Source organism: Sphaeramia orbicularis, chromosome 11, assembly GCF_902148855.1.
Source record: "Sphaeramia orbicularis chromosome 11, fSphaOr1.1, whole genome shotgun sequence".
Taxonomy (NCBI): domain Eukaryota; kingdom Metazoa; phylum Chordata; class Actinopteri; order Kurtiformes; family Apogonidae; genus Sphaeramia; species Sphaeramia orbicularis.
In genome coordinates, this window is record NC_043967.1 from 5705479 (window position 1) to 5732827 (window position 27349).

General features: G+C 39.0%; 1 protein-coding gene across 1 annotated transcript in view; it reads left to right on the forward strand.

Annotated features, from left to right (window-relative positions):
* The window catches only part of LOC115428800 (CUB and sushi domain-containing protein 3-like), a 965368-nt gene that overhangs the window by 515455 nt on the left and 422564 nt on the right, over window positions 1-27349 (forward strand). The window contains exons 8-9 of the mRNA XM_030148025.1: window positions 18524-18611; window positions 18747-18871. Coding sequence (XP_030003885.1) covers window positions 18524-18611; window positions 18747-18871 — 213 coding nt within the window. The remainder of the gene's footprint in view (window positions 1-18523; window positions 18612-18746; window positions 18872-27349) is intronic.

The window sequence follows — 27349 nt, forward strand, 5'->3', positions numbered from 1 at the left end:
TAGACAAAGAGTTGAGGTTTGGACAATGGACAAGGACTGGAAAAGACACATGGGACATGTTTGTGTTTTGGACCAGTTTGGACAGTTAGGACTTTAATGTTCTCAGATGTCCAATGGAAACGGGCTCACTGACCCACTGATATTGGTCACATGTTCATCTTTGTTACCAAATTAGTTGTTCTAAAAAAAGTACCTTTATTTTCATAGTTGTAAGATAATTGCAAATTTCCTATTTTTATTTGGAAAAAATATTATCTCAGTGAGCAGTCTGGTTGAGTTTATTTAGCAAAAATCTAAGTTATTTTTAAGAGGGGAACCGGCTGTAATGCTCTTTACTGTGGGTTTGGCGGCTCTGAAAAGAGCCTTTGTGGTGATCAACGTCCACATACCTCAGCCAACAACCATCAGATGCTCTGTAGAACACCGGTTCCCTCTGCATTGAAGTGAACGCCGTCATCTGACAGGTGCGCGGTGTGGGTCTCATTTCCGACTCTGCCATGAAAACTCAGCCCCGCACGACGCACCTGGTCCGCTCCATACCCTATCCGCTCTCTGTTCACTGGTACCACCAGCGACGATGCGGGAGGATGTCGGAGAACAGGAATGGGGAAAAGCTCCATCACTGCCCAGATTTTGCTATGTGTGGGCACGGCGCTTCCAAGAATGTGCACAGTGATGTTCCTGTAAGACATGCCCACTCTGGGTGACACGCCTGGTTTATAGTGAGTCCTGTGCAGACAGTGTGCGTGCCCCGTCCCGAACAGTCTTGAGTACTTGGGTTGTGGATTATAAAATTACATTTTGTAGACTACAAACTGCTTCTCCACTGTGTTAAGCCATATAAAAATAGTGTCTGTGGTCCTTACCATGCTATTGATCAATAAAAGAGTTAAGTTACTGAAACGTTACTTGATTCAAGAAATAGTGACGTTACCGGCAAGCTACTGAAAATTGTACACTGAACAAAAATATAAACGCACCACTTTTGTTTTTGCTCCCATTTTTCATGAGCTGAACTCAAAGATCTAAAACTTTTTCTGTGTACACACAAGGTTTATTTCTCTCAAATATTGCTCATAAATCTGTCTAAATTTGTGTTAGTGAACACTTCTTCTTTGCTGAGATAATCCATCCACCTCACAGGTGTGGCATATCAAGATGCTGATTAGACAGCATGATTTTGCACGGTGTGCCTTAGGCTGGCCACAATAAAAGGCCACTCCAAAATGTGCAGTTTTATCACACAGCACAATACCACAGATGTCACAAGTTTTGAGGGAATATGCAATTGGCATGCTGACTTCAGGAATCTCCACCAGAGCTTTTGCCTGTGAATTGAATGTTCATTTCTCGACCATAAGCCATCTCCAAAGCTGTTTCAGAGAATTCATGAAGAAGACTGTGCGAGGAAAATGGTGGTCACACCAAATACTGACTGGTTTTCTGACCCCCCTGGACCACCCAATACAGTAAAAGTGCACATTTTAGAGTGGCCTTTTATTGTGGCCAGCCTAAGTCACACCTGTGCAATAATCCTGCTGTCTAATCAGCATCTTGATATGCCACAGCTGTGAAGTGGATGGATTATCTCAGCAAAGAACAAAGGAGAAGTGCTCACTAACACAGATTTAGACAAATTTATGAACAATATTTGAGAGAAATAGGCCTTTTGTGTACATAGAAAAAGTTTTAGATCTTTGCGTTCAGCTCATGAAAAATGGGAGCAAAAACAAAAGTGGTGCGTTTATATTTTTGTTCAGTGTGGTAAGTTTTTACTTGAAGCAATGCTACTGCCCAACACTGATGATCAGTGAATAAAATATGGGAAAAAACAGGATTTACACTGAAAAAAAACCCTACAAAATACAGAGAATAATATTATAATAAATGGTGATAAATCACTTTATAAAAGTTAAAAAGAGAAAAATGTATTTGGGAGCTGACATAAAAAAAAGCTCTGGGTCTTTATGGGTTAATTGTCACTAATAATGGTGCCTGGGGGGTAGTTTATTCAACCAAACTCAAACCTTTGCATGAGCTCTTCTTCTGACTGCATAAATCTACCACAGCCCTTTAATTATGACTGCATTCTGCAGAAGGTGTCAGCGCTCTGCTCATGCCTCGCTGACATGCTACTCACCTGAAAGTTATGATGCGGCTCAATGCTGCCACTTTTCACATAACATTTCAAAGCACAATCTCCACCTCAGCATCTGCTTGGAGGCTCTGGGTCTCACCTCCCCGAGGGTGAACTTATCATCATTTTCTACATGGTTACAGCTTGCTTAGTTGGCACAGGGTTTCTGCAGATCCTTTCCCCTTTCATTATGTTTGAGTGTAATTTGACCTGATTTGACATTTGCCAGGAGTAAAAAACACCCTACATTTTTTAGCTTGAAATTTGATGTACACTAAGACTGTCCAGGGTCAACTGTGACCTTCATCTGTTGAAATGGATTCCAGATCCACCACTGTGGGTCAATTATGGACAATGGTGTAACACTCACATACAGTGTTATGTTGGCTCTGTGAGCTCAAACCACGGATATGAAAGGACTTCTGATGCCTGTAAACATTATAAACCCCACACTTCCAAAATGTTCTTGCTGAATTTAGCTTCAATAAAAATGATTGTAAAAAATAAGCTAAATCCAGGTGGGGACCTTCTATTTTTCACCATCCAATAATAGAATAGAATAGAATGGAATAGACTAGACTAGACTAGACTAGACTAGAATAGAATAGAATAGAATAGAATAGAATAGAATAGAATAGAATAGAATAGAATAGAATAGAATCATTATTGTCAGTGTAACAGGAACAATGAAAATCAGTTTAGCAGCTGTTTTGTTTAGTAGCAGATTCTTAAAGTGCACAAAGAACGATTCTAAATAAAAATGAACACATAAAAATCATGCTGAAAATATTTACTGAAAAATACTGACAATATACAAAACTCTGTACCGCCTTTATACATAGTGTATATAGGATATATAGAAGGCATAAGTAAAAACAAGGTGCATGAGTCCTGACTGTGAGTGTAGATGGACAGAAATAAGGTTGAACAAAGAATTGCCGGTCTTTAGTAAACATCAGTGTACACTTCCATGATTAAACATGACTTCGTCATGTTAATGGAATTACTGACCACAAAACACTACAAGTCAGTGATGTAGTAATAATAATAATACATCAGTTTTATATAGCACTTTTCTAAGTACTCAAAGACCAGGGTATACAGCGATATGTGGAGTATATCTACTTATTTTTCAATTGTACACCCTCTTCTAAATCCCCCTGATGTGCTCCATTCAGTTGTATGAGCCAAATTGCTCCTGTTTTCCCCTTGGATGGTGAAGCCATGACCCGCCCTACTCTGCCTCTAATTGGCTAGTACTTTGTACCTTCACTGACTAGATTGGTTAACTTTAGGCATGAGGAGTGATGAGCCAATCAGAGGCACAGTAGGGCGGATCATGCTGAGGAAAATATTGCTAACTTAGTGCCATAGCCAGGGCTATGCTTAGCGCTGTCCACTTCTGGAACCTGATGGACACCTCAGGTGCCAGTGCCACCCCAGTTGATTGGGGTGGCACTGGCACCTGCACTTCTTGTTGAAAGACGTGCGATTATTGGAAATGTGAAGGAGAAATGAGTGACACATATGGAGAACCTGAATGAATGAATGAATGAATGAATTTATTTTTGGTTTTACATCAATCATTGTATTCAGTACACCAATTGTAATAAACATAAAAAACAAAAAAGGAATAGGCTAGAAGCAAAAGCCTATTTTTTTGCCTATCCTTTTCAACTAATACACTGCTTACATCAACTTAAATGTGTACAGCATCGAGCATTTACACCATAATAATAACAAATAAAGAAATTTTAAAAAAGTCAACAACCAAAACAGATCTACCATCTCAATTCAATATTTCTGAATAATTTAAACTTGCAGTACTCTTTTTTTTTTTTTTTTTAAACTTCGCCAAAGGAGTGGATAAATTAAATGCATCATAAAGTCCATTCCATAATTTCACACCCACAATCTCAGCTCATCTAGACTTCACATCTGCCCCCACTCTAATCCACTCACACATATCAAAATCTCTGAAATTCGAATTACTCTCTCTTAATTCCAAGAAACCACGCCTGATCTTTGCGACAATACTATTTTATCCTTCATGTTCCATATCATTATTTAGGAACAATTCTTTATACCTCTTTTAAAATACATTATGTTTGTACTTTCCTTTATCTCCTGTCTAGATGTTCCACAGAGTCACTCCACAGCTGTTATGCACATACTTTCAGTGTTGTTCTTACTTTATGCTTTTAAAATTTAGCTCCCCTTAGATTGTCGCCTCCTTCTCTTTCAGTGAACATTCCCTGCATATTTTTTGCAGTAATGATTATTTCTTGCTCTGTACATTATCTGCGCTGTTTTAAATTAACCAAATTCATGAATTTCAATGTATGTGACTTTTATAAATAGTGGGTTTGATGTGTTCTCTGTATCCTGCTTTGTTTATTATCCTTATTGCTCTTTTCTGTAGTATGCAATATGGGCTGTAGAGTGCTTTTGTAGATGTTTCCCAGACCTCCCGCACAATATGATAGATATGGTAAAATAATGAAGAATATAGAATGTGCAATGATTTATGATCCAGTATGTGACTTATTTTACTCAGAATTGCAGTGCATTTTGCTAGTTTGTTCTTATTATGGCTTATATGAGGTTTCCAGCCGATTTTGTGATCCAAGATTACACCAAGAAATTTTTATTTCATTTACTATACTATTTGTGTGTTATCAATTATAGTTCTACCTGGGATTCTGTTGTATGTCTCCAAACAGTATCATTTTTGTTTGTTTTTTGGGTTCTATCCCCAAATCTTCTACACTTCCACATTCTGTTGTCTCTGTCTCCTTTATTTTTGTTGCTAATTCTGGTCCCACATTTATGAAGAATCTGTTAAAACCATTCACCACCTTTTTTATATTATCAATGGTCTGGTAATTTTCACTGAAGTATTCTGGGTAATTTGTGTTTTTGGATTCTTTTCTCACAATGCCATTTAGAACATTTCATATACCTTTAATGTTATTTTTATTTTTTTCCAACAATTTATTATAATAATTCTTTCTTACTTGTCCTCATAATGTTAGTTAATTTATTTTTATATTTTTTATACTTTTCCTCTGCCTCTGTGGTTCTGTGCTTTACAAATTGTCTATATAATCTATTTTTCTTGTTGCAGGCATTTTTGCAGCCCCTTAGTGACCCACGGACTATTTGTATGTTTATGTAATTCTTATATTGCTTTATAGGACAATTTTTATTATGTAACAAGTTAAATATATTTAGAAATTCCTCATATGCTTTATCAGCATCTTTTCTTTGTAAATGGTCTCCCAGTTCTGTATCATTAAGTCATTTTTTAATGTAATCATAGCTTCCTCTGTTTTTATTCTATGTATTTATAATTATTGATATCCTTTTTCCTTCTATAAGTACACTTACATAAAGCAAAAATAGGTAGGTGGGTCCCTGATGTCTGTTAGTAAAGAGTCCACTTTTTGTATTGTTTTTCCAGGATGTTGGTAAATAATATCTATTAAGTGGCACAATGAGAAGCGATCCTGCTTGGTTTGGTGATTGTCGGGTATAAGCCAATGGTACAACATTGTGTTTATAAACTCTTCTGTCATTTTGTGTTTCTTTGGGTTCAGGAGGTCGATATTAAAATAACCACAGATAGTACAGAACCTTCTGTGTTGTTACATTTATGAACATGTCTTCCATCCAGTCTCTGACACCTCAATAGTTGATCGCAGGAGATTGTATATACAACTAATTATTATGTTCTCATCTTTTCAAAACAAGTTTCTATTGTAATAACTCAAGTAAGTCAATCACAGCTGCGGTTATTTTTTCAATTATTTACATTTCAAACCATTTTCAAGTATATTGCCACTCCTCCCACTTTGTTCTTTCTGTTATATAATTAATTCCTAACCATCTAGTTCAAAATCTGCTCCCTTTTCGTTGTGATCCAGGTTTATGATATAGCTATTATACTAAATGGAAGTACTGAATGACTGAGATATTCTTTTATTTTGTGGAAGTTGGCGTATAAACTTCTGCTGTGAAGTGAATAATTGATATCTTGTGTTCTGATTTCATTATGCATTATACTGATTTTCTGTATATAAACTGCAGGTGGTTGTTGATGTTGCTAAGTAGGTTATTTCTCCGGATCAGTATTATTTTCTATAGCTTGTGCTTTGTGTCAGTGTAACTGAAAGTATCCAGTTCTTCTCGTCGTTGTTATGTCATGATTTTGTGTTATGTTTTTGTCCCTGAGTTTCGTTCATTTTCCTCGTTATGTTAGGTTCCATCAGAATTTGTCCAATTCTCCAATGTCTCGGATGACCAGGACCTTGCCTCTTCAAGGCTTCTTTCCAGTTTAATAAAATACTTTGCAGTTTTGTGCCATGTATTTGTATTTTTCCCCTGCTGTTCCCTCAGTAGTCTAGCCTCTGGCTATGTCCGCATTTTTTTGGGTCAAATGTTCATTCAGATAGGACGTCAAATCCTTTTAGTTTTTCTCCTTGTTTAATAGTTCAGTTTTATGCTTTCTGTTGGCAAATCTTACTATTATGGCTGATTTTCCCGTGTTGTTTCTCCATGGGAGAGGGTGACATGCTTTGATGTTATTTCTGTTTACCTCAGTCCCTTGGATTGAAGGAATGTTGTCACTGATGCTCCACTGAGTTGGCGGTCTCCTCACTGTGGTCCTCTTCATCTCTCCCGACACTGCCTGGGCATATGACCGGGGTTTGCCGAAGTCCAGTCACAATGATGTCATGAGTGTATTGCTCCAGATCAGCCACTCGGTTCTCGAGAAAGACGATCCTTTTTTCTTTCTCTAATTCTGTAGTCACAGAGCTTTGACTTCCTCCACCAGGTCCAGGATGTTCCTCTGCTGCAGCCTGACTGTAGAGACTTCCTCACCCAGAAAGTCGAGAGATTTCTAGATGTCCTCTATACTCCTCACCGAGGGGACTCTCTTCAGGGCCATTGCCGCTGTGTTGTTGTACGCTGGCGGCTGGTAGCCTAGCCAGCGAGTTAGCACTGGTAGCACAACTTTGCTTACCCAGCACCGGCTCCGCCGGCTATCAAAGTCCCTCTATCACAAATAAGTGTTGCAGTCCAGGCAGTGATCAAACCAGTAATCTCTTTCAATATGTCGACGTCCGTAATCCAAAATCAACTGCCGGTAATCGTAATAACTTTCAAAAGTCAAAAGACAGAGTAAAGAGGTAAACAGTACACAACAGCTGACAGTGAGGTAAGTTTTAAGGTGGTTTCAGAAAGAGTCCACTGTTTTAAAACTACTGGACAAATGACTGCGCATTTAGAGGAGAAGACATGGTGTCACCAATAGTTCAACGGCTAATGTTATGAAAGGCTAAAGGTATGAGGGCTAACATTATGAAAGGCTAATGTTATGAAGGCTAACGTTATGAAAGGCTAATGTTATGAAGGCTAACGTTATGAAAGGCTAATGTTATGAAAGACTAACATTTTGAAAGGCCAATGTTATCAGTGTTTCCTGTGGAATTGATCTGTTGGTGTCGCAATGTGTGTAATGGGGGGGTACATTTTAGTTGGTGTGTGTGTGTGTGTGGGAGGGGCTCGGCTGCACACGCACACTTGGGCGGGGGGGGTGTACATGTGTGCGTTTCGGTTGGTAACCCTGCGCATGTGTCTGTGTCGGTTTCCGTCCTACTATATTAGACCCTTTTCACAGTAAGTCAGACAACTTCCATATGAAGCGAAGCCGGCTATCGCTACATCCAGTTTGAGCCTTTTCTACTGAAAATGCAGGGAACTTATGACAGTGCTTAGCGTATTTTGTTCATTTTATAAAATATATACATCTATATATATATATATATATATATATATATTATATATATATATATATAGATATATATCATATAATATACTACTGGTCAAAAGTTTTAGAACACCCAAATTTTCCACTTTGTATTGAAATTCAAGCAGTTCAAGTCCAATGAACAGCTTGAAATGGTACAAGGTAAACAGTGAACTGCCAGAGGTAAATAAAAAAAAAAAAAAGTAAGGTTAACAAAACTGCAAAAATAGTGTACATTTCAGAATTATACAAAAAGGCGAACAAGAAATAGTTTAACAACTTAAAGCAGCTCTGCAACAATGGAGCCTCGGAAGTTGGTGCTACCAGTTCCTACAGGTGTCCCAATGTTTCTGAATTCCTTCCAACCCCCTCTGTCTGCATAAAAGTAGTGTTGGAAAACCCTTGGTACCCTACTGTTGTGAGCATTATTTGAACACTATTGTACTGCAGAAAGTAGTTTGTTTAATATAAAAATGGAAAAGAGGAAAAGGCAATTAACAATAGAAGAGAGACAGACCATCATAACACTTAAAAACTGTAGGTCTTTCATACAGGAAATTGCCAAGAAAGTCAAGGTGTCAGTCAGTCCAGTTCCTTCACCCTCAAAAGGCACTCAGAAACTGGGGGAATGCTGACAGGAAGAGGTCTGGCAGACCCAAAGCCACAACAGAATCAGAAGACAAGTTTATGAGTCAACAGCTTGCGTGATAGGCGACTCACAGGACAACAGCTTAAAGCACAGCTCAATAGTGGCCGTAGTAAGCAAGTCTCAGTTTCAGCGGTGAAGAGAAGAGTTCCAGTTGCAGGTTTGATGGGTCGAGTTGCAGAAGAAAGCCATTGCTGAGACTTCAGAATAAGAAAAAGAGGCTTGCCTGGGCTGTGAAAACACCACAGTGGACTACTGAAGACAAACATATACACACACACACACACACACACACACATCACACATATATACTATATATATATATATATATATATATCATATATATATATATTATATATATATATATATATATATATATATACACATATATAATACATATCTATATTATATATATCTATATATATATATATATATATATATATATATCTACTATATATACACACATAGGTATAGGGGGGGAAGCAAAATTTACAATATTTGAGGCAGGGATTGAAAGACGTGTATGACCAATTCGTTTATTGAAAGTCATGAGAATTATTTGCCACAAGAAAATTTACATAATAGAAAATGTTTTTATTCTATGTATCCTCTTCTTTCTCAATAAACTGCCTTCACACGCTTCCTGAAACTTGCACAAGTGTTCCTAAAATATTTGGGTGACAACTTCTCCCATTCTTCTTTAATAGTATCTTTCCAGACTTTCTCGTAATAGTTTTGCTCATAGTCATTCTCTTCTTACATATGAACAGTCTTCAATGGACTCTCCCAACTATTTTTTGAAATCTCCTTTGGTGTGACGAGTGCTTCAGCAAATCACAACACTCTTTGACGTTTGCTTTCCTGATTACTCATATGGGCAAAAGTTTCTGAAAAGGTTGGGATAATAGTGTATGTTCATTGTACAATTTTGCTTCCCCCACCCTGTGTGTGTGTATATTTATATATAGCGATATATATATATATATATATATAGATATGATATATATATATATATAATATACATACACAACACACACACACACACACACCTTGTATTTGTACATACTTTTACACCTTATAACACCCAGTGATACCCAACATCTCCCTCATCCCTGTACCTCTGAAAAAATTGTGTCCTTTGTACCTCCTTTTAATTTTCTTTCATGCTTGGACATTGCTTTAACTCTGTATTGAATCTGTTTCACAGTGTCACCACCCCGTTGACTGAAACACATAAAAACCCTTCCTAGTCGTGTGTATAAGTGACTTTTAAAGTTAATTTTCCCCCTTAAATTAAACCCCTCTGATGATACTGAATAATTTCTGTATATAGTTTGTAAAAGATTATTTTTAGCTTTGTACTTATTTGAGATGTTTGAATAGTCCCACGTTGTCTGTGAACTTGAGTAATTTTGACTGTAAGCAATAATGAGTTTGTGTGTTCCTGGTAGCCAACGTTGTGAATGATCAGTATTGCTCTTTTTTGAATATAGTTAGTGGCTGTAATGAGGCTTTGTAGTTGTTGCCCCAGATCTCAGCACAAGTACTGTAATATGGTGAGACTAGGGAAGAGTATAGAGTGTGAAGTGACTTCTGATCCAGAACCTTCTTTGCTTTATTATATTATTGCAATGCTTCTGGAGACTTTGGTTTGTACATGGTACGTTCAGCGATAGACTGAATATGATAAGGCCATGCAGCCAGGCAGTATTGTATGCACCTAATATTCTGTCAATTTACTGTACATCAGAAATTACTATTACTACTATTACATACTTATAATTACCTCCAGGAATACATGAAGTTTTCTGAGTTGATAACTGCACTAATCTGATAAAAGACACCAGGTCCTGGTGTTTCCATGGCCACTTGATATTATGATAATCCAATTGTCTTATTGACTGAGGTCCTAAAATACTGACATGTCACTGGGAAACACACTGAACCCACAGTGGAACTTCATGGGATACCACAAAGTCTTTAACCGCAGCATAACACAACAAAAGAGAAAACTGACCTATAGAATCTTTGAAAAACTTGGAGGTGATGAGGCTCCTGGTTGTTCCTCGTAGACTTATGACAGTATGTTCTCACTGTGACCCCGTAGTCAACAGCTGTTTGACACTGTTCCAAAACAATGTTAGGGGAGACAGGGCTCAACATGAGGCTAAATGATGCTAAACTATATTCCAGCCACCAATTGGTGGCTAACAGCTGAAATAGAACAGTGGATGTAGACACAGTTTAATGTTATAAAGCTACCGTAGTAAACAGACAACTAATAGATGATCAAATCACCTGTATGTTAAGTTATCAGTATCCTAGCATCTCCGCTAATGTCAGAGGAAAGAAGAAAACACTTACCTTCATAATGTTCTATAAAGAGCTTGTAACCTTGTCACGTTTGGAGGCTGGACTGGTGGATAGTTTTTGTGCCAGTCTGTGCACATCTATCAAACCAAACCTGGGTAGCTGGAGGAGGGACTGAGTGAAATCCATTTGTAAACGCCGCTCACTAAGATAGTGGAAGTCAGGATATCCTGCTTGGTGCCAAAATGGAAATTGTCTGTCATCATATGAAAAGGGTCTATAGGGGGTGTACATACTACTTATGGATTTTTGGGTAAAGTAAATAGAGTAGTCTTACATGTCACTGTTTCTAAAATGGCATTAAAAAAAAAAAAAAGAAAGAAAAGGCAAAAACTGAGAGTATATCCCCTTCTCTGGGGACCACTACACCACTGCTACAACTGTCATTTAGTGGCTGCTTTAAAAATCTGAATAAGCAAAGTATACAATTAGTTGAGTTGTGTCTCCTGAACACCAGAATATCATACATTTAAACTGGAAAATGAATCATGGGATCTTTTGTTTGCTACAATTGAAAAAACAAAACAAAAAAAAAAAAAACCCAAAAAAAAACACACCAAGAGAGTTCTCCTTTTTTCTTTTCCCTCCAATAGTATTCTTCTGACACCAGTCTAAGAAAAAAAGAACTGAAAAAAGACTCGTGAAAATTCCCAAAGTGACCTAATTTTAGTTCAGAGATGTGAATGGAAGATGAGGGGAACTCAAGCATTATTCCAAATATTTGACTCCAGCTGCAGTCTCATTGAATAATACTAGAGACCCTGACATGTGGGCCCAAAAGTCTGTAAAAGTAGGTCATCATTGGACTCATGATGATACAATATTATTACTCATACTTTTATAGAGCGCTGAGCTGTGATAAGCAGCTTTGTGGCATATGATAGATCCTTCCCTGTATTAGAAGAAAGTACCAGAAGGAAATAAAAATGCAGCTTTAAATTGCACTGCATTTGAGTTTGGGAAAGTTTGAAAATTGGAAGTTTCTGAATTGGAATGGAGTTGTTTTTGTTTTGCATTTTCTCTCTTACCTGACAGCTATGTTTCTTTGGCTTTTTCCTGGATAACATGGAGGCTGTGCCTTTCCTCACTTTTCCTTTTTCATCCTCAGAAAACAAGCACACGCTGTCCATCGCTCAAAGTCAACCCAGGAGCTGTGTTTCTTCAAAGTCTGGAAACTTTTAAATGCACTAAAAGGAGTCTAGTTGTGGTTTATAGGAAAAAGAAAGTCTACACTGCAAAAAAGGATTTCTAAGAAAGTGAAAAAAGCCTTATTTCTACAATATTTGTCTTATTTTTCATCTAAATCAGTGTTTGTTATCAATTTCTGATGAATCGCTGTGTGTCCCCCCCCGGTCATGAGGGGGCACCACTTATGCAACATATGTAAGCTCAATCAGACCCACTCCCCTGCTTGACAGCATGTTTTTTTTGGGGGGGAGGGGGGAGGGCGCAAGAGGGTTATGATAATGTAAAGGGGCGTTTGCTCAAAAGAGGTTGAGAAACACAAGCCAGATTTTACTAGTAACAAGGTATGGAAATATACAAATGATCCCATCAGAGGATCCAGGGGCTCGTTTCTGCACTAGCTCATTAAGCCCAGCGCAACACAAAATGCATCCATTTAATGCATTTTGTACTATCCCGTTTCTGGGCTCTCTCTTTGTTCGTTAACAACTAATGCAACGCAAAATGCGTTTGTGTGTTAGTTTGTTAACCCCAACGCAACACAAAATGCGCTATCCGTTTCGGGCTAGTTCGTTAAAAGTGTGCGCTTGCCCAGTTCCTCGTTCCAGGGCTGATTTTAACATGGACCTTGAAGGTCCACCTTAGAAGGAGGATGTATTCTTGTAGCTTCATTTCACTTTAAATCTGTCATGTATTTCCTTTGAAATATTATTTATATTTAAAAAAGAAGATTTTTAACAGAAGTTTGACAATATCTTTAATGATATCAGATTTTTTCCATGGACATTTTGCACTGATAAAAATGAATTTACTGAGTGAGGACTGATCCACTCACTGAATTTATTCTCTATCAATTTATGGATAAATATAGATTAGTTCAGGACAAAGTGTGTGGGCTTTAAGAGATGAATGAATGAATGAATGAATGAATGAACAAATGAATGAATGAATGAGAACCGTATGGGGGCAGAGCCAGTGAACTGGTGCTACACACACAAGCGGGGGTGTGTGTGTGCATGCATGTGCGTAATGAGATATGAGCGCATGGATGAGAGGAACGGAACGGCGTTCAGTTTTTCTATGTTGTTCGGCGTGGTTACAACCAACAGTGACCGTTTAGAGTTCTGTTAATAACGTCACCAGTGTGGAATAACTGGGGTCATCCTTAGACGTCCAGCCGGATGCACGATATATGTGTAAATAATTCACTTCAGTTCAGTTCTGTGTGTGTGTCTGTGTGTGGGGGGGGGGGGGGGGGTACAGAACGCTGAGGGGGTATCTATAGTCAGATGAGGGTGAGGAGGTCCATTCAGACAGGTGAGGGTAAGGGAGGAGGTCACAGATATCCTATAATACTTCTTCATTCTAACCATAATGCTGTCAGATGACTGGAAACAGTGGGAGTGGAGGCGTTCATTCTGGGTTAAATAGTGAATGCACCTGTTTAGCGCACCCCTGAACACAAATAGTGAGTGAATGATGGCTTAGCGAACGCAAAAGCGCAGAAACGGAGTTTGCATTCGTTAAGCCTCTGCATTCACCGACCCATCGTTCGCTCACTATTTGCGTTCAAGGGTGCGCAAATGGCTGCGTTCACTATTTAACCCTGTAATGAGCCCCAGATTGTTTTCCTTATTTTAGACTGAAACGAAAAGAATTTCTGAGGTGGGGTGGACGGTTCTGGATGAACATCAGTTGTCTACAGGTGGTTTCTGAGTCCCTTTAACATGGACACCCATGTCTGCTCCAGAAGGAGGAGGAGCTGGTTGCCACATGGCCCACAGTGGTCGTTTACCTCATAGGTAACACATCAGACTCGAATGTGGAAGAACCAGGATTGATTCACTGTTGAAGAGGTCATTTTCAGATCAATCAGCACAATCTAATGTTTATTTTCGAATGTTTCCTCCTTGCTCCTCTTTTTAGAATGTTTTCCTCCTTGTTCCTCTTTGTTTCTATTGTTTCCTCCTCATTCCTCTTCTGTTTTACTTTTCCTCCTCATTCCTCTTCTTTTTGAATGTTTCCTCCCTCGTTCCTCTTCTTTTGAATATTTCCTCCTTGTTCCTCTTCTTTTGAATATTTTCCTCCTTGTTCCTTCTTTTTGAATGTTTTCCTCCTTGTTCCTCTTCTTTTGAATGTTTTCCTCCTTGTTCCTCTTATTTTCACGTTTTCCTCCTCGTTCTCTTCTTTTCGAATGTTTTTCTCCTTGCTCTCTTCTGTTTCTAATGTTTTCTCCTCGTTCCTCTTCTATTCGAATGTTTTCCTCCTTGTTCGTCTTCTTTTCGAATGTTTTCCTCCTCGTTCTTTTTTTCGAATGCTTTCCTCCTTGTTCCTCTTCTTTTTGTTTCCTCCTTGTTCCTCATATTTTCAAATGTTTTCTCCTTATTCCTCCTCTTTTTGATTGTTTTCCTCCTTGTTTCTCTTTTTTACAATTTTCCTCCTTGTTCCTCTTATTTTTAGAATGTTTTCCTCCTTCTTCTTCTTTTCAGACTCAAATTCTTATCTCCAGCTCAGTCATAGACTCACATTCAACATTTAAACTCATTGTCAGAAATTAGTGGGATTTTTTTTCTTGTTCTAAGAACTCTTTCAAATTCTAGCATTTTTGTCTAGTTTTAAGGCACATTATGTTTTTTTAGTTGATAGAAGAATTTGAACAAATACATGTTTTTCTGACCCCACTGACAGATTATTTTTGCTCAATATAAGACAATTGGACCAGATTTAGGAACATGAGGCTGATTTCTAGCAGGACATTTTTTTCAGTGTGTAATGCTAGATGTTGAATTGAGGCAAGGCTTTCACAGGGATACAGGAAAGGACAGACAACTCAACTGGGCAGGAAAGAAGAATAACAATAATAAAAGGCCAATAGAGAAGAGGGGGAAGTGAGGGGTGATGTGCGGATGGTAGATATGGAATTAGACACCGTAGAGACACATCAGATCAGGTGCATGTTTGTCACACTTTTGCCTCCTATTATTAGTACAGTTGTGTGTTTTGTCTGTCCTACAGCTCTGATGTTTGGATAGAACTGTCAAGATTAGCGCGTTGTTTCGGAGGGAATTAGGATGTATCGGGAGTGTGGCATCGTCCTGTCTGCCTGCCTACAGCTGTCTCGCTCCATCTGTTGTCATGCTGAACTTGTTTCTCCCTTCACCTGTTTCCTGCACTCTAACGTGGATAAGTGACAAGGCAGGGAAGGCAGCCTTCCCAATCTCAAACTAATGGAAAGGCCTCAGAACTGCCACGGGCTTTGTGCGTTGAATACCATCTAGAAGTGTACATCTGTTTTCAAATAACACCAGGATGCAGATACAGCCTCTTATTAACCTATAAAGACCCAGCGCTACTTCTATGTCAGTTCCACATGAATTTTTCCTCATTATTTAACCTTTCTTAAGTGATTTATCAGCATTTATTATAATATTGACCTCTGTGTTTTGCATTATTATATTTTACTATTTTGATTTACTGATCATGTAGATCAGTTTCTCCATGGGGGCATTGAGATACTGTCCTGGGATTGAGAACAACTGGTCTGTGTAAGTATCAATATCAAGCAGCATGTTATGTCAATGGCAAAACTCCGTGACACCCCCCACTCCTCTGCAATGACGTACGTCTTGCCCCCCAGGTCTTTGATGGTAACGTCTGTTATTATATAAAACAGAGAGAGCTGAAGAAAATGTGTCTTTTTTTTTCAAAGCAAAATCTGTCATTACTGAACATAAACCCAGTGTGTCCATCCTCTGTCACTGATCCAACTCCATGGGTTTTACTGGTGAATCAATGTTGTAGAGATTGGTGTTTCCATGGTAACTACAGAGCCTCTGAACATCCAAATATGGCCATATCTGATGACCATGAAAAGATGAAGAACTGTATTTTACACCAATTATTGACATGGATTGATAGGATTAGTGGATCAACAGGTATTAAACAGTTTAGATCAGTAGATGGTTAAGGTTAAAGGTGGACATTTGGGTCTTTAAAGCTATAACGTATGATGTGGCATTTTTACACTTTCCTTTTGTCATCTTAAAATGCTCCTAATAAGCGTGTGTCAAACTAAAATGTAAAAGAAATCCACCAGGTATTGAAACTCAAAAATGTTATTTCTCATATATTTCTGATACAAGTCTGACCAATCATTTTATTCAGTCCAAATGAAATAATTGGCTGAACCTGGCTGAGCCTCCTGTCAATCATCCATTACGGCCATCCAGCATCCGATCCATTATTTCTGTCTCCGCATATCGGATGCGGAGACGCTTCACTGTCGCTGCTTCTCCTGTCACTGACCACAGTCTACTGTCTAGGATGTGAATGGATAGAACTGAAATGCACATGTGGAAGGGAAAAAACTGATTTATTAACAGAAACAACAACTAAGGAGAACAACGGGAGTCCGATGAATGAAGGATGGAGATAAAAGTCCGGAAGTCAGCTGTACTGGACTAAACAGACAGGTCTGCACAAAACTCAGCTTTTATGACTGTGGGACTCATACAGGTACATGTACTTGGCGTCACACAGTGTAGGATGATAAATGTATGGACTATGAAACTTCAAATGTCCATGGAAAATTTGCGGAGACCGCACGTTCACAGTGCGCGCACCCATCGCCTAGACACCTCATCTCCGTGGTGCAGTGAAGACACTGCCCCAGCACTGCACAGACCAGACCCTTAAATACAGGGTCTACTGATGAAACAGGAGCTGCGGGCCTGCGGCAGGTGGATGATGTATCTGATTACTGAGGGAGGGGTCCGCGGACACACGAAGCGGACCGGACTTCTGCTTCCACCTCCACTGCCTCCTCCGCTTCCTCCGCGTGCATCAGGTGAGCGGAGGAGAGGGAGGGAGCCTCATAGCTCAGGCAGACGGAAGTGGGCGGGGCTTTGGAGGGAGGAGGGTTGTTCATGTTCAAACTTTTATACGTGCTGAGAGAAATGCCACATCAGTAGGTATAGCTTTAAGGGTTAAAGATGGATGTTGGGTCTTTAAGGGTTAAAGGTAGATGTTGGGTGTTTAAGGGTTAAATTAATATTCTCCCAAGTTGAATTTTAAGTTGAAATAAATAATTTTCATCACTTTCAGTTGTTAAAACAAAGGAATGAATGAACACTGGAGGCATTCAAACAGACCATGATCTTCTCTTGAACCTAATCCAGTAGGTTTGTAACCAAAGTATATGAAAACTGAAAGTTGTAGGAAACACAAACCCTGGTGTCCTACATGACAGCCCTTCACACCAGTCTGTCCTATTCTGAGTTATGATTCAATCTCAACAAAGAGGGATGAGACCTCAGCCTTCTGGGTATCTCACTATTCACCATACACCTACACATACTAAGACACATACTACACTATATCTCTCCTACTATACTATCCTAATACTATCCTAATTTATGTGGCAGAGTTGTTAGAATAGTGTACTATCCTAAATTCCACCATAGTAATTATGACCCACATAATGATCATTAACTGTAGAAAGGTTTGAAGGTGTTTTTGGCACTCAAGACACACAACAGGACTATGTGACCTCTCAAGGCATGTACAAAGGGAGAGGACAAATACCCGGCTCCTGCGCTAAGGCTACGTCCAGATGAAAATGCTCCTGATATTTGTCTTTAGTGGATTCTAACAGTTTGTCGTCCATACTTGTATGGTTTCAATAAATATGAGTCCACATTAAACGGTGTAATACGTATGCCACACCTATATGTGGCGCTGTACACAAACACAGACAAAGCCTATGGCAGGATACACTCAAACCACAGAAGACTGCATTGAGCATGTGCAGGAGGTTCTGTCTGGGGTTTTCTTCTTCTGGTCACATGGTATTATGGCGTCATGGTTTCCATGCAGTGGTTTGGTCCTATCCATACGCCAACACCAGGGCGGAGCTGGGACATGTTAACGCTCTGGGACCTGTTCTCCAAAAATACCATTTCAGGCACCGACAATGCCGGTGTCATGTGACCAAAGGCCCAAACTATAGTAAACTGCAGTGGATTGACATAATGTGGTTGTGGTGTGTACGGGGCATAATAGTCTTTAGACCTCAGATGAGAGACAAGATGGAAGTCCAGTTGGTTTTGATTCAACTGTTGGAGGATTACCATGACATGGATGACTGAGAGTCTACACAAATGTTTTTCAGCTACTCCTCTTTCATAAAGTATCAAAACGTTTGACCTGGATTTGCTTTTCCTACTGACCAAAACCCTTGTGCAAACATTAAGTGCTGATCCAGTCAAAGCGATAAACCATTGTAAGTCCAAAGGACAGTATGTGTCATAAGTGGTGTCTGAAGCACTCTAACTGTTCTGTCCTTGACTCCCCACCTTTCCTTCTCTGTGTTTAGTAAATGAAGGAGGAGTCAGACAGGCATCCAACTCCTGCCCCGACCCAGGAGAGCCAGAGAACGGGAAGCGCCATGGCAACGACTTCAGGTACCATGTTTACAGCATCACACTGAGGGATACAAGCACAGCTGAACTTACACTGAACAAATGCAAATCACATCTGTCTCAGACCATTTTTTTCTGATTTTGATGTCTTCCTTCTGTCTGATTGTGTGTGCGTAGCATTGGCAGTGTGGTTCAGTTCAGCTGTGGAGAGGACTATGTTCTTCAGGGCAGTAAAACCATCAGCTGTCAAAGAGTAGCTGAAGTCTTTGCAGCCTGGAGTGACCATCGACCTGTTTGCAAAGGTAAGACAGAATATCTTCACAATCATCCAAACATTACTTCAAACTACTGTGACTGACTGATAAATACACTCCTCCCTAAAACGTACCTCACATATACTTTACCTGCAGTGCAAATATCAGAACACAGAGTGACATGGGAGAACAGTAATACGCATAACTCAAAAAAAGGCCTCCCCTCTTTGGTTCAACCATCACTGAATGACCCATATCAAATTTGGAATGTTGCCATATTCAGTATAATGGTGGAAAATTACGTTCCTTTTCACTGATGGTACCATCTCAACTCACATCAGCTGGACTTGACGTGGCTTTGTTTTGGCACGAGCACATTTCATCTGTGCAGCTCTAGTCCTCCCATGTCATAGTCATACAACCTTTGTTTTCCTTGGAACCTCTGTTGAAGGGATTCAAGAAATAATATCTGATGGTACCTATGAGCTAAATCAATTTCAGCTGACAATGAAGGTGACGAAGCAGCATTAGTGTGCATGTAAACAGAGTAGACGCTTTTCCATTGACCCTCAAATTGTGAAAACTTGCGCATAAAAATTTGTCTAATGGAAAAATGACAATTTCTTTAAAACTCTTGTTTTTCTATGAAAAATTTTGCTCTTGTGGTGGTTTTTGGGTGTACTGAAATTTGTATATGACACAAAACTTGAAATGGAAGGACCTTTTAGTCCAGCTAGAGTCACATGACCAAAACAAACAGATGTTGATGGATATTAGAACAAGAGAAGAAGAGTTTAAACCAAACATGTGCGGGTATGTGTGGACACACCAGGAAACCCAATCATTTTAGAATTTAGTAGGAGATAGAGGGGGAACGAGCATTCTAGATTCAAAACAACACAGATTTATGTTCATGTTTATGGAATGACTTCTACTGACATCTACCAGAATAAAGAAACTAATCAGCACATTTGGGATTAAATGGAAAAAAAAAAAAAAAAAAAGATATTATGCACTTCTGTTTTGAACACATTTAGGAAATATGGGGAAGGTTTTGCACATTTGTCCAATGGAAAAGAGACTTGAGTGACAGACTCTGCTATCAGCAATACAGAAAGATACACACTAAGAAACCGGTTCAAGTGGTGGATGTGAAGGTTAGGTAAACGGTCTTTGGCCTCCCCTCCATGTGAGTTTGTGCTGATCAGGGCTGAGTTTATTGTGGAAAAATTCGTCATTCAGTTTGTAGCCGCTGGCTGCAAAATGATAACACAGAATATGTCAATCTAATGTTTGTGGAGTAGGGCCTCATGGACATGCTGCGGTTGTAAGCTTTCATCAGGGCACTTATGATGGTGACTGCTTAGGACCTTACATTCCATTCTCTATCACAAACACTAAACTGAAGGTAACAACAACTATGATCAAGAACCAAGAGTGAACATCATAGGTTACACTGTTTACATTGGAGCAGGAGAGTGTTGTCACTGTTTCTGTAAGTGCACTCATAATCAACACCCACACATTTATTCTGCAGGTTCTGTGTATGGTCCTGGTTTCACATCTGTCGCCGGTTGAGCCTTGGACTTTCAGACACACACACACACACACACACACACACACACACACACACACACAAATGCCTGTATACGCACAGAGGGAGTGAGACGAGAGAGGAGGGCGTCTGTCATGTTAAATGCCAAAGTCGTTTGTCATGTCTCCCTCACTAGGCTTCAGACTGTGGCTGGAGACACATACTTTAAATAAAAACCAATATACACTGGCTGTGGGTCTGTGGTGTGTGTGTGTGTGTGTGTGTGTGTGTGGGGGGGGGGGGGGGGGGGGGCTTTAGCGCCAAGTTAATAATCACTGAGAGGGAGAAAGAAGAGGGGACGAGGGGGTGCAGGGGTTCATAGGACACATATAAACAGATGCAGAGACACAGAAAAAAAGAATTAAAAAACACAAGAAAAACACAAAAAGACCAAAAATGTCAGACTTTGTAGCTTGACTCACTTATGCTTCACAGATGCTCTTAACTGATCAACATCTTAACCTGAGTGGATGAATCATTTTGAAACGGTTCCAATAGATTTAAAGTTTCTACAATAGTTGCAGCTATTTTTGTAATAAATTAAGCTATTGATCATTTTCTAGAACCAGATAAAATAACAGCCACAAAAAATATTAAAGTAAAAGGATATGTAAACATATCTTTATAGAAATAACACCAATACCACCAGTATAAAAGTCTGTCTATAATGTGTATAAATGTAAACTGGTCCAAAACCAGTCCAGTTCCATCTCTAACCTCTAATCTGTCAGCTCAGTCTGAAAGATATTTGGATCCAACTGACTAACTAGACCAACTGAACATGGAACTAACATCCAACTGGAACAAACACACATTCACATTTAGAATGTTTGAGTTAAAGCTTCACAGATTAAAGGAGGAACTGATGGATCCAATGGACAAAAGTCCACATACAGACATGTTCTTTCTTTTTGTCCTCATCTTCTGTTGTTTGTGTTGATCCTGCACTCATGTGTATCACAATAATTGTCCGTGTGAAACACAACAGTGGAACCATGTTTAACAGCAGAGAATGAAGGAAACCAAGCTTCCATTCAGGAAAATTATAACTGGATAATTGCTTTAATCAATTTGAGTTGATTAGTTGATTAATATTTCAGCTCCAGGATGTGCTCTGATGGAATAATCCTACTTCTTGGAGACTCTTTCATCCACACTATCAACCTTCCTCTAGATCAATGTGTGAGCTACAAACAGGATGCAGAGAAGGTCAAGTTTCAACACAGACCTGGAAACAAAGTTACCAGATTTTAATTAAGTGTGAACATAGATCTGGATGAGTCATATAGTAAAATGTAACACATGTATTCAATTAAACTGAACTAAACCTAACTTGAAATGTGACACAAGCAGGTGTCTGCCATAGTTTGGCTGCTCTACAGGATGACTTTTCTCTATTAGCAAATTGATATTTTGTCACATTCTTGGAAGTTAGACAGCTGTTGCTCTGAAAGACAAATTTATCATAAAGAAGATATGAGTGAACAAATAAAACAGGCCCATACAGTGGAAACATTTCAGACAATGAATGACCCCAGACCTGACCCTAACCCCAACTCTTACCCTAATGCCTGATGATTAAAGGACACGTACTAACACCAAGCTTCACTGTGACCCTCATGTTCCTTCTGTTCAACAGACACACAGGGAATGAATTTTATAAGGGTTTGTGTCACAGTGGCAGCACATATGTTATATGAAGGCTGGAAAAGACCTCAGCCTTTGGTGAGGAACGGCACTATAAACTGAAATCTGATTGGTCCTTGACAATCAACCTTATTATATACCTCAATAAAATGTATCATGTGGTACTGCCCTTTGATTGGATCTTTAAGACAGGAAATAGATCCTTCATTACTTAAGTCTTCATAGTGAGCAATTAAATATAGGTACTGACATTAAGCTGTCAAGATAGTAGATAGATAGATAGATAGATAGATAGATAGATAGATAGATAGATAGATATAGATAGATAGATAGATAGATAGATAGATAGATAGATAGATAGATAGATAGATAGATAGTACCATTACCAAGGAGCATCTATAAATTGTTAAAGCTCTGTTAAATTATAAATACAGGACTCTTGTTCCCACCACAACACTGAACACATTTTTGACAAAGCCATGACTAAGTGCATCATCCTGCTCCATAGTTGTTGCTAAGTAACTAGTGAGTCTGTGCTAGTTGGATTTTGTTTTTTGTTATTTTAAGTATCTTCCAATGGAAGGCACTGTAACTCCAGGACAATTACTCCCCTAAGACAAGATGGTAGACACCTGGAAGGAGTGACAATACAGAATATGTCCCACGCACTGGTTATAATCAAGTCTACCCATACCCAGGAATACTAGGAAGTACCCAGGAATACTAGGAAATACCCAGGAATACTAGGAAATACCCAGGAATACTAGGAAATACCCAGGAATACTAGGAAATACCCAGGATATTAGGAAATACCCAAGATACTAGGAAATACCCAGGATTCTAGAGAGTACCCATGAATACTAGTAAATAACCATGAATACTAGTAAATACACAGGGAACTAGTTAATACCCAGGAATACTAGTAAATAACCATGAATACTAGTAAATAACCATGAATACTAGTAAATACACAGGGAACTAGTTAATACCCAGGAATACTAGTAAATAACCATGAATACTAGTAAATACACAGAGAACTAGTTAATACCCAGGAATACTAGGAAATAACCATGAATACTAGTAAATACCCATGAATACTAGTACATACCCATGAATACTAGTAAATACCCATGAATTCTAGTAAATACCCATGAATACTAGAAAATAACCGTGAATACTAGTACATACCCATGAATACTAGTAAATACCCATGAATACTATTAAAAAACCATGAATACTAGCACATACCCATAAATACTAGCACATACACATGAATACTAGTACATACCTATGAATGCTAGTAAATACCCATGAATACTAGTAAATATCCATGAATACTAGTACGTACCTCTGAATGAATAGTAAATAACCCATATCCATGAGTATTTAAATGACACTTCTAACTCTAAATCAGTTTATTTGTTCTGTGCTCGTGCCGTTAGTGCTCCTTGTCATTGTTATGCAGAATATCTCTGTCCTACATTGGTGGAACAAAAAGCTCTCCATCTTCAAAAATGCCATAAATCCCAGAATAACCACACTAAGGTTACTTGAAGGACAAGATCCATGTAACACTATAACTCTGTCTTTCTGACAACGATGTTGAAGCTTTATTTGAGCTGTACACTGGGATCACTCAGAAGGAGAAACCACAATACTGTGAATCTATAAACATTTCAAATATTCATAGAAAGCTGTAAATGGACTGTTTTGGCAGTGGCTTACAGCGAAAAAGCACCAGGGACAAAACACACACTGCTTTTTCCAAGTCTATTCCCTAAAACAGTTTCCCTCTCTAACAATCTAACATTGAAATGTAGGGGGTGAAAAGCCTCAGAAGTCACTTTTCCATTGATCCTCAAATTGCGCAAATGTAACTTGTGCTTAAAAAATTTCACCAAAACTTTGTTTTCAATGAAAAGTTTTTGCCCTTGCCAGAGGTATTTTTGGTGAAATTTGTATATGACACAAAACTGTAATGGAAAGAACTTTTAGTGCAACTGGAGTCACACGACCACAAAAAAAAAAAAAAAAAAAAAAGATGTTGATGGATTTTACAAGAGAGAGAACAGTTGAACCCAAACATGTGTGGGTATGTGTAGACACATCAGGAAACCCAATCATTTTAGAATTTAGTAGGAGATAGAGGGGGAACGAGCATTCTAGATTCAAAACAACACAGATGTACGTTTGTCGACTTGTGGCTCCTGAAGACCAGTGGACACGAGGTAGTAGACCCCAGGGCAGTGTCATGATCTGTGCCTGTGTGACTCTCAGCTCCTCCCTCTCGGTCATGATCTTTGCCTGTGTGACCCTCAGCTCCTCCTTCTCCTTATTTAATTATTATCTGACTCACCTGCTGGTGCTGCGTGGCTGCAGCCAATTACCTCCCAGCTTATTTAAGGCTTAGGTTTGCAGCCATGCAGCGCTGGTCCATTCCTCTTCATTCCTCTCCATTACCCACTCCATAACCCGGACATTTATCCATCTTACTCTATGGACTCTGACCCAGGTTTTGTGTGTTTTTTTCCGTTGTTTAGTTTTCATTTATGTTAATAAACTTGTGCTTTTTCCCTTCAGTGCTGTGCATTTGAGTCCTCTCATTTCCCCCATTGTGACAGGCAGTCATGTTTACATTCTGTTCTATCAGAAGTGGTTTCATTTGTTCGTCCTTATGTGATTGGATCATTTTCACTGGTGGTCAAATATTAAAGTCACAGGCTTATGCCAAGCATTATCAGCTGGCTGGAATATGAAAATGTACTTCTGCACAGATTCATAACTGCTGAGTTAATATTACGGTTTATCACCATCATAGTCTTGTTTATCACCGGCCACTACTGACAATAAAAAAAGCAGTGAAATAAACAAAAATGAAGGAAATAAGCACTGCATTTAAAAAAATGATCAAGAACAAAATCCAAATAAAATAGTCAAAGAAAACAATGAAAACAACAAAACAAATCACCCTACAGGAAAACATAAAATAACCTGAACCTGAGCCTAAACATAAACCACAGCCTAAACATAAACCACAGCTTTAACATGAACCTGAATCAGAGTGTAAACCTAAACCTAGACCTGAGTCTGAGTCTGAGTGTAAACCTAAACCTGAACCTGAACCTGGGTCTAAACCTAAACATAACCCTGAGCCTAAACCTAAACCACAGCCTAAACACGAACCTGAATCTGAGTGTAAACCTAAACCTGAGCCTGAATCTGAATGTAAACCTGAACCTACACCTGACCCTAAACATAAGCCTGAACCCCAACCTAAACTCAAACCTGAACCTAAACCTGAACCTGAGTGTAAACCTTAACCTGAGCCTAAACATAAACCACAGCCTAAAAAAGAACCTGAATCTGGGTGTAAACCTAAACCTAAGCCTGAATCTGAGTTTAAACCTGAACCTAAACCTGAGCCTAGACATAAACCTGAACCCCAGCCTAAACCTAAACCTGCATGTAAACCTAAACCTGAGCCTAAACTAAACCCCAGGCTAAACCTAAACCTGAGTGTAAACCTAAACCTTAGCCTAAACCCCAGCCTAAACCTAAACCTGAACCTGAGTGTAGGCCTAAACCTGAACCTGAGTGTAGGCCTAAACCTGAACCTGAGTGTAGACCTAAACCTGAACCTAAATCCCAGCCTAAACCTAAACCTGAGTGTAAATCTAAACCTGAACCTGAACCTAAACCCCAGCCTAAACTTGAACATAAACCAAAACCTGAACATAAACCCCAACCTAAACCTAAACCTGAGCCTGAGTATAGACCTAAACCTAAACCTGGGCCTGAATCTGAGCGTAAACCTGAACCTAAACCTGAGCCTAAACAAAAACCTGAACCCCAGCTTAAACCTAAACCTGAACCTGGGTGTAGACCTAAACCTAAACCTGAAGCTGAGTGTAAACCTAAACCTCAACCTGAACCTAAACCCCAGCCTAAACCTAAAACTGAACCTGAGTATAAACCTAAACCTGAACCTGAACCTAAAGCCTCTGATGTACCCATTGTCAAAGATCATTTATTCCCTGTGCTCTGAAATAACTACGATGAAAACATTTTTATCATCAGGTTAAAATCTGTCAGTTTCAGATCTGGACTCTGATGTCTAAGATCCTAACTTGGAGATTCATGATGTGGTTTTCTGAAATAAAAAGTCTCAAACAGATTAGTTTAAAAGCTGCAGCTGTAGAACATGTGTATGCTGTAAAAGGGTTTTATGTGTTATATTTCAGGACTTGAATCATTTACTCCACTGTCGGCCAAATATGCTGACGGTCTGTGTTTGGAGAAGAAATTGATAAAAATTGGATTAAGGTGGAACATAATTTAAAAACTAGCCTGAGTCGAGTGAAAAGAGCAGTGCAATCTATTTCTCAAATTGGTAGAGCCACGAGAAACCACTGAAGAAGACAGATGTGTACCTCCATATCCACCTTGACCAGGCAGGTTTAACCCTTAAAGACCCAAACGTCCACCGTTAACCTAAACCATCTACTGATCTTAACTGTTTAATACCTGTTGATCCACTAATCCTACTTCCACTATGAACCTATGGAGATGTAGTTTTCCTGGTTCTGAGATGCGGAACCAATATAATGCAAATATCTGAGCTGGTGACTTTTTTTTTACAATCATAAACTGCTTTTCTGATGTATCTGAGCAGACGAAAGAAGGTTGAACCATGTTAGCTTTGTAGTCGTTAACAGCTGAGTCTGTTTTTCAGTCATGTTTGTCTTTAGTTCTTGTAGACCACTGTGCATGGACATAAATTATTACTTCATTTGCCTTCCATGAACGAGAAAGAACAGATAAAGGACTGAAAACAATATGAAGGATGAAGATACAAAACACCTCATAAAAGCCTTTGGCCCAATCCCAATTCACCCCTTGGCCCTTGCACTTGCACTCCCCCTTTAAACCCAGTTCTAAGTGGTAGTGGTGTAAACATTCCTCTCTGAAAGGGTCCAAGCCTTCCAGACCTGTTTGGTCATCATTAGTCATCGATGTCACTATAAACAGATGTTCTAACTTGTGACAGAATTATCCATGTCGTCAGCAACTGGAACCATCTCTGTTCCATGGGCTTTGGACATCTGTTTATGACTATCAACCACAAACCGAAGAAATGTAATCTATAACACATTAAAAAGACATTAAATGGACAAATTATTAAGTTGTTTCTGAAGTAAATAAGTACATTTGTGTGTTTCTTTGGTCACTCCTGCTCTTTTCTGCTGTGTTTACCTCCATCTGACCAATGACTGCTGGAGCTGAAT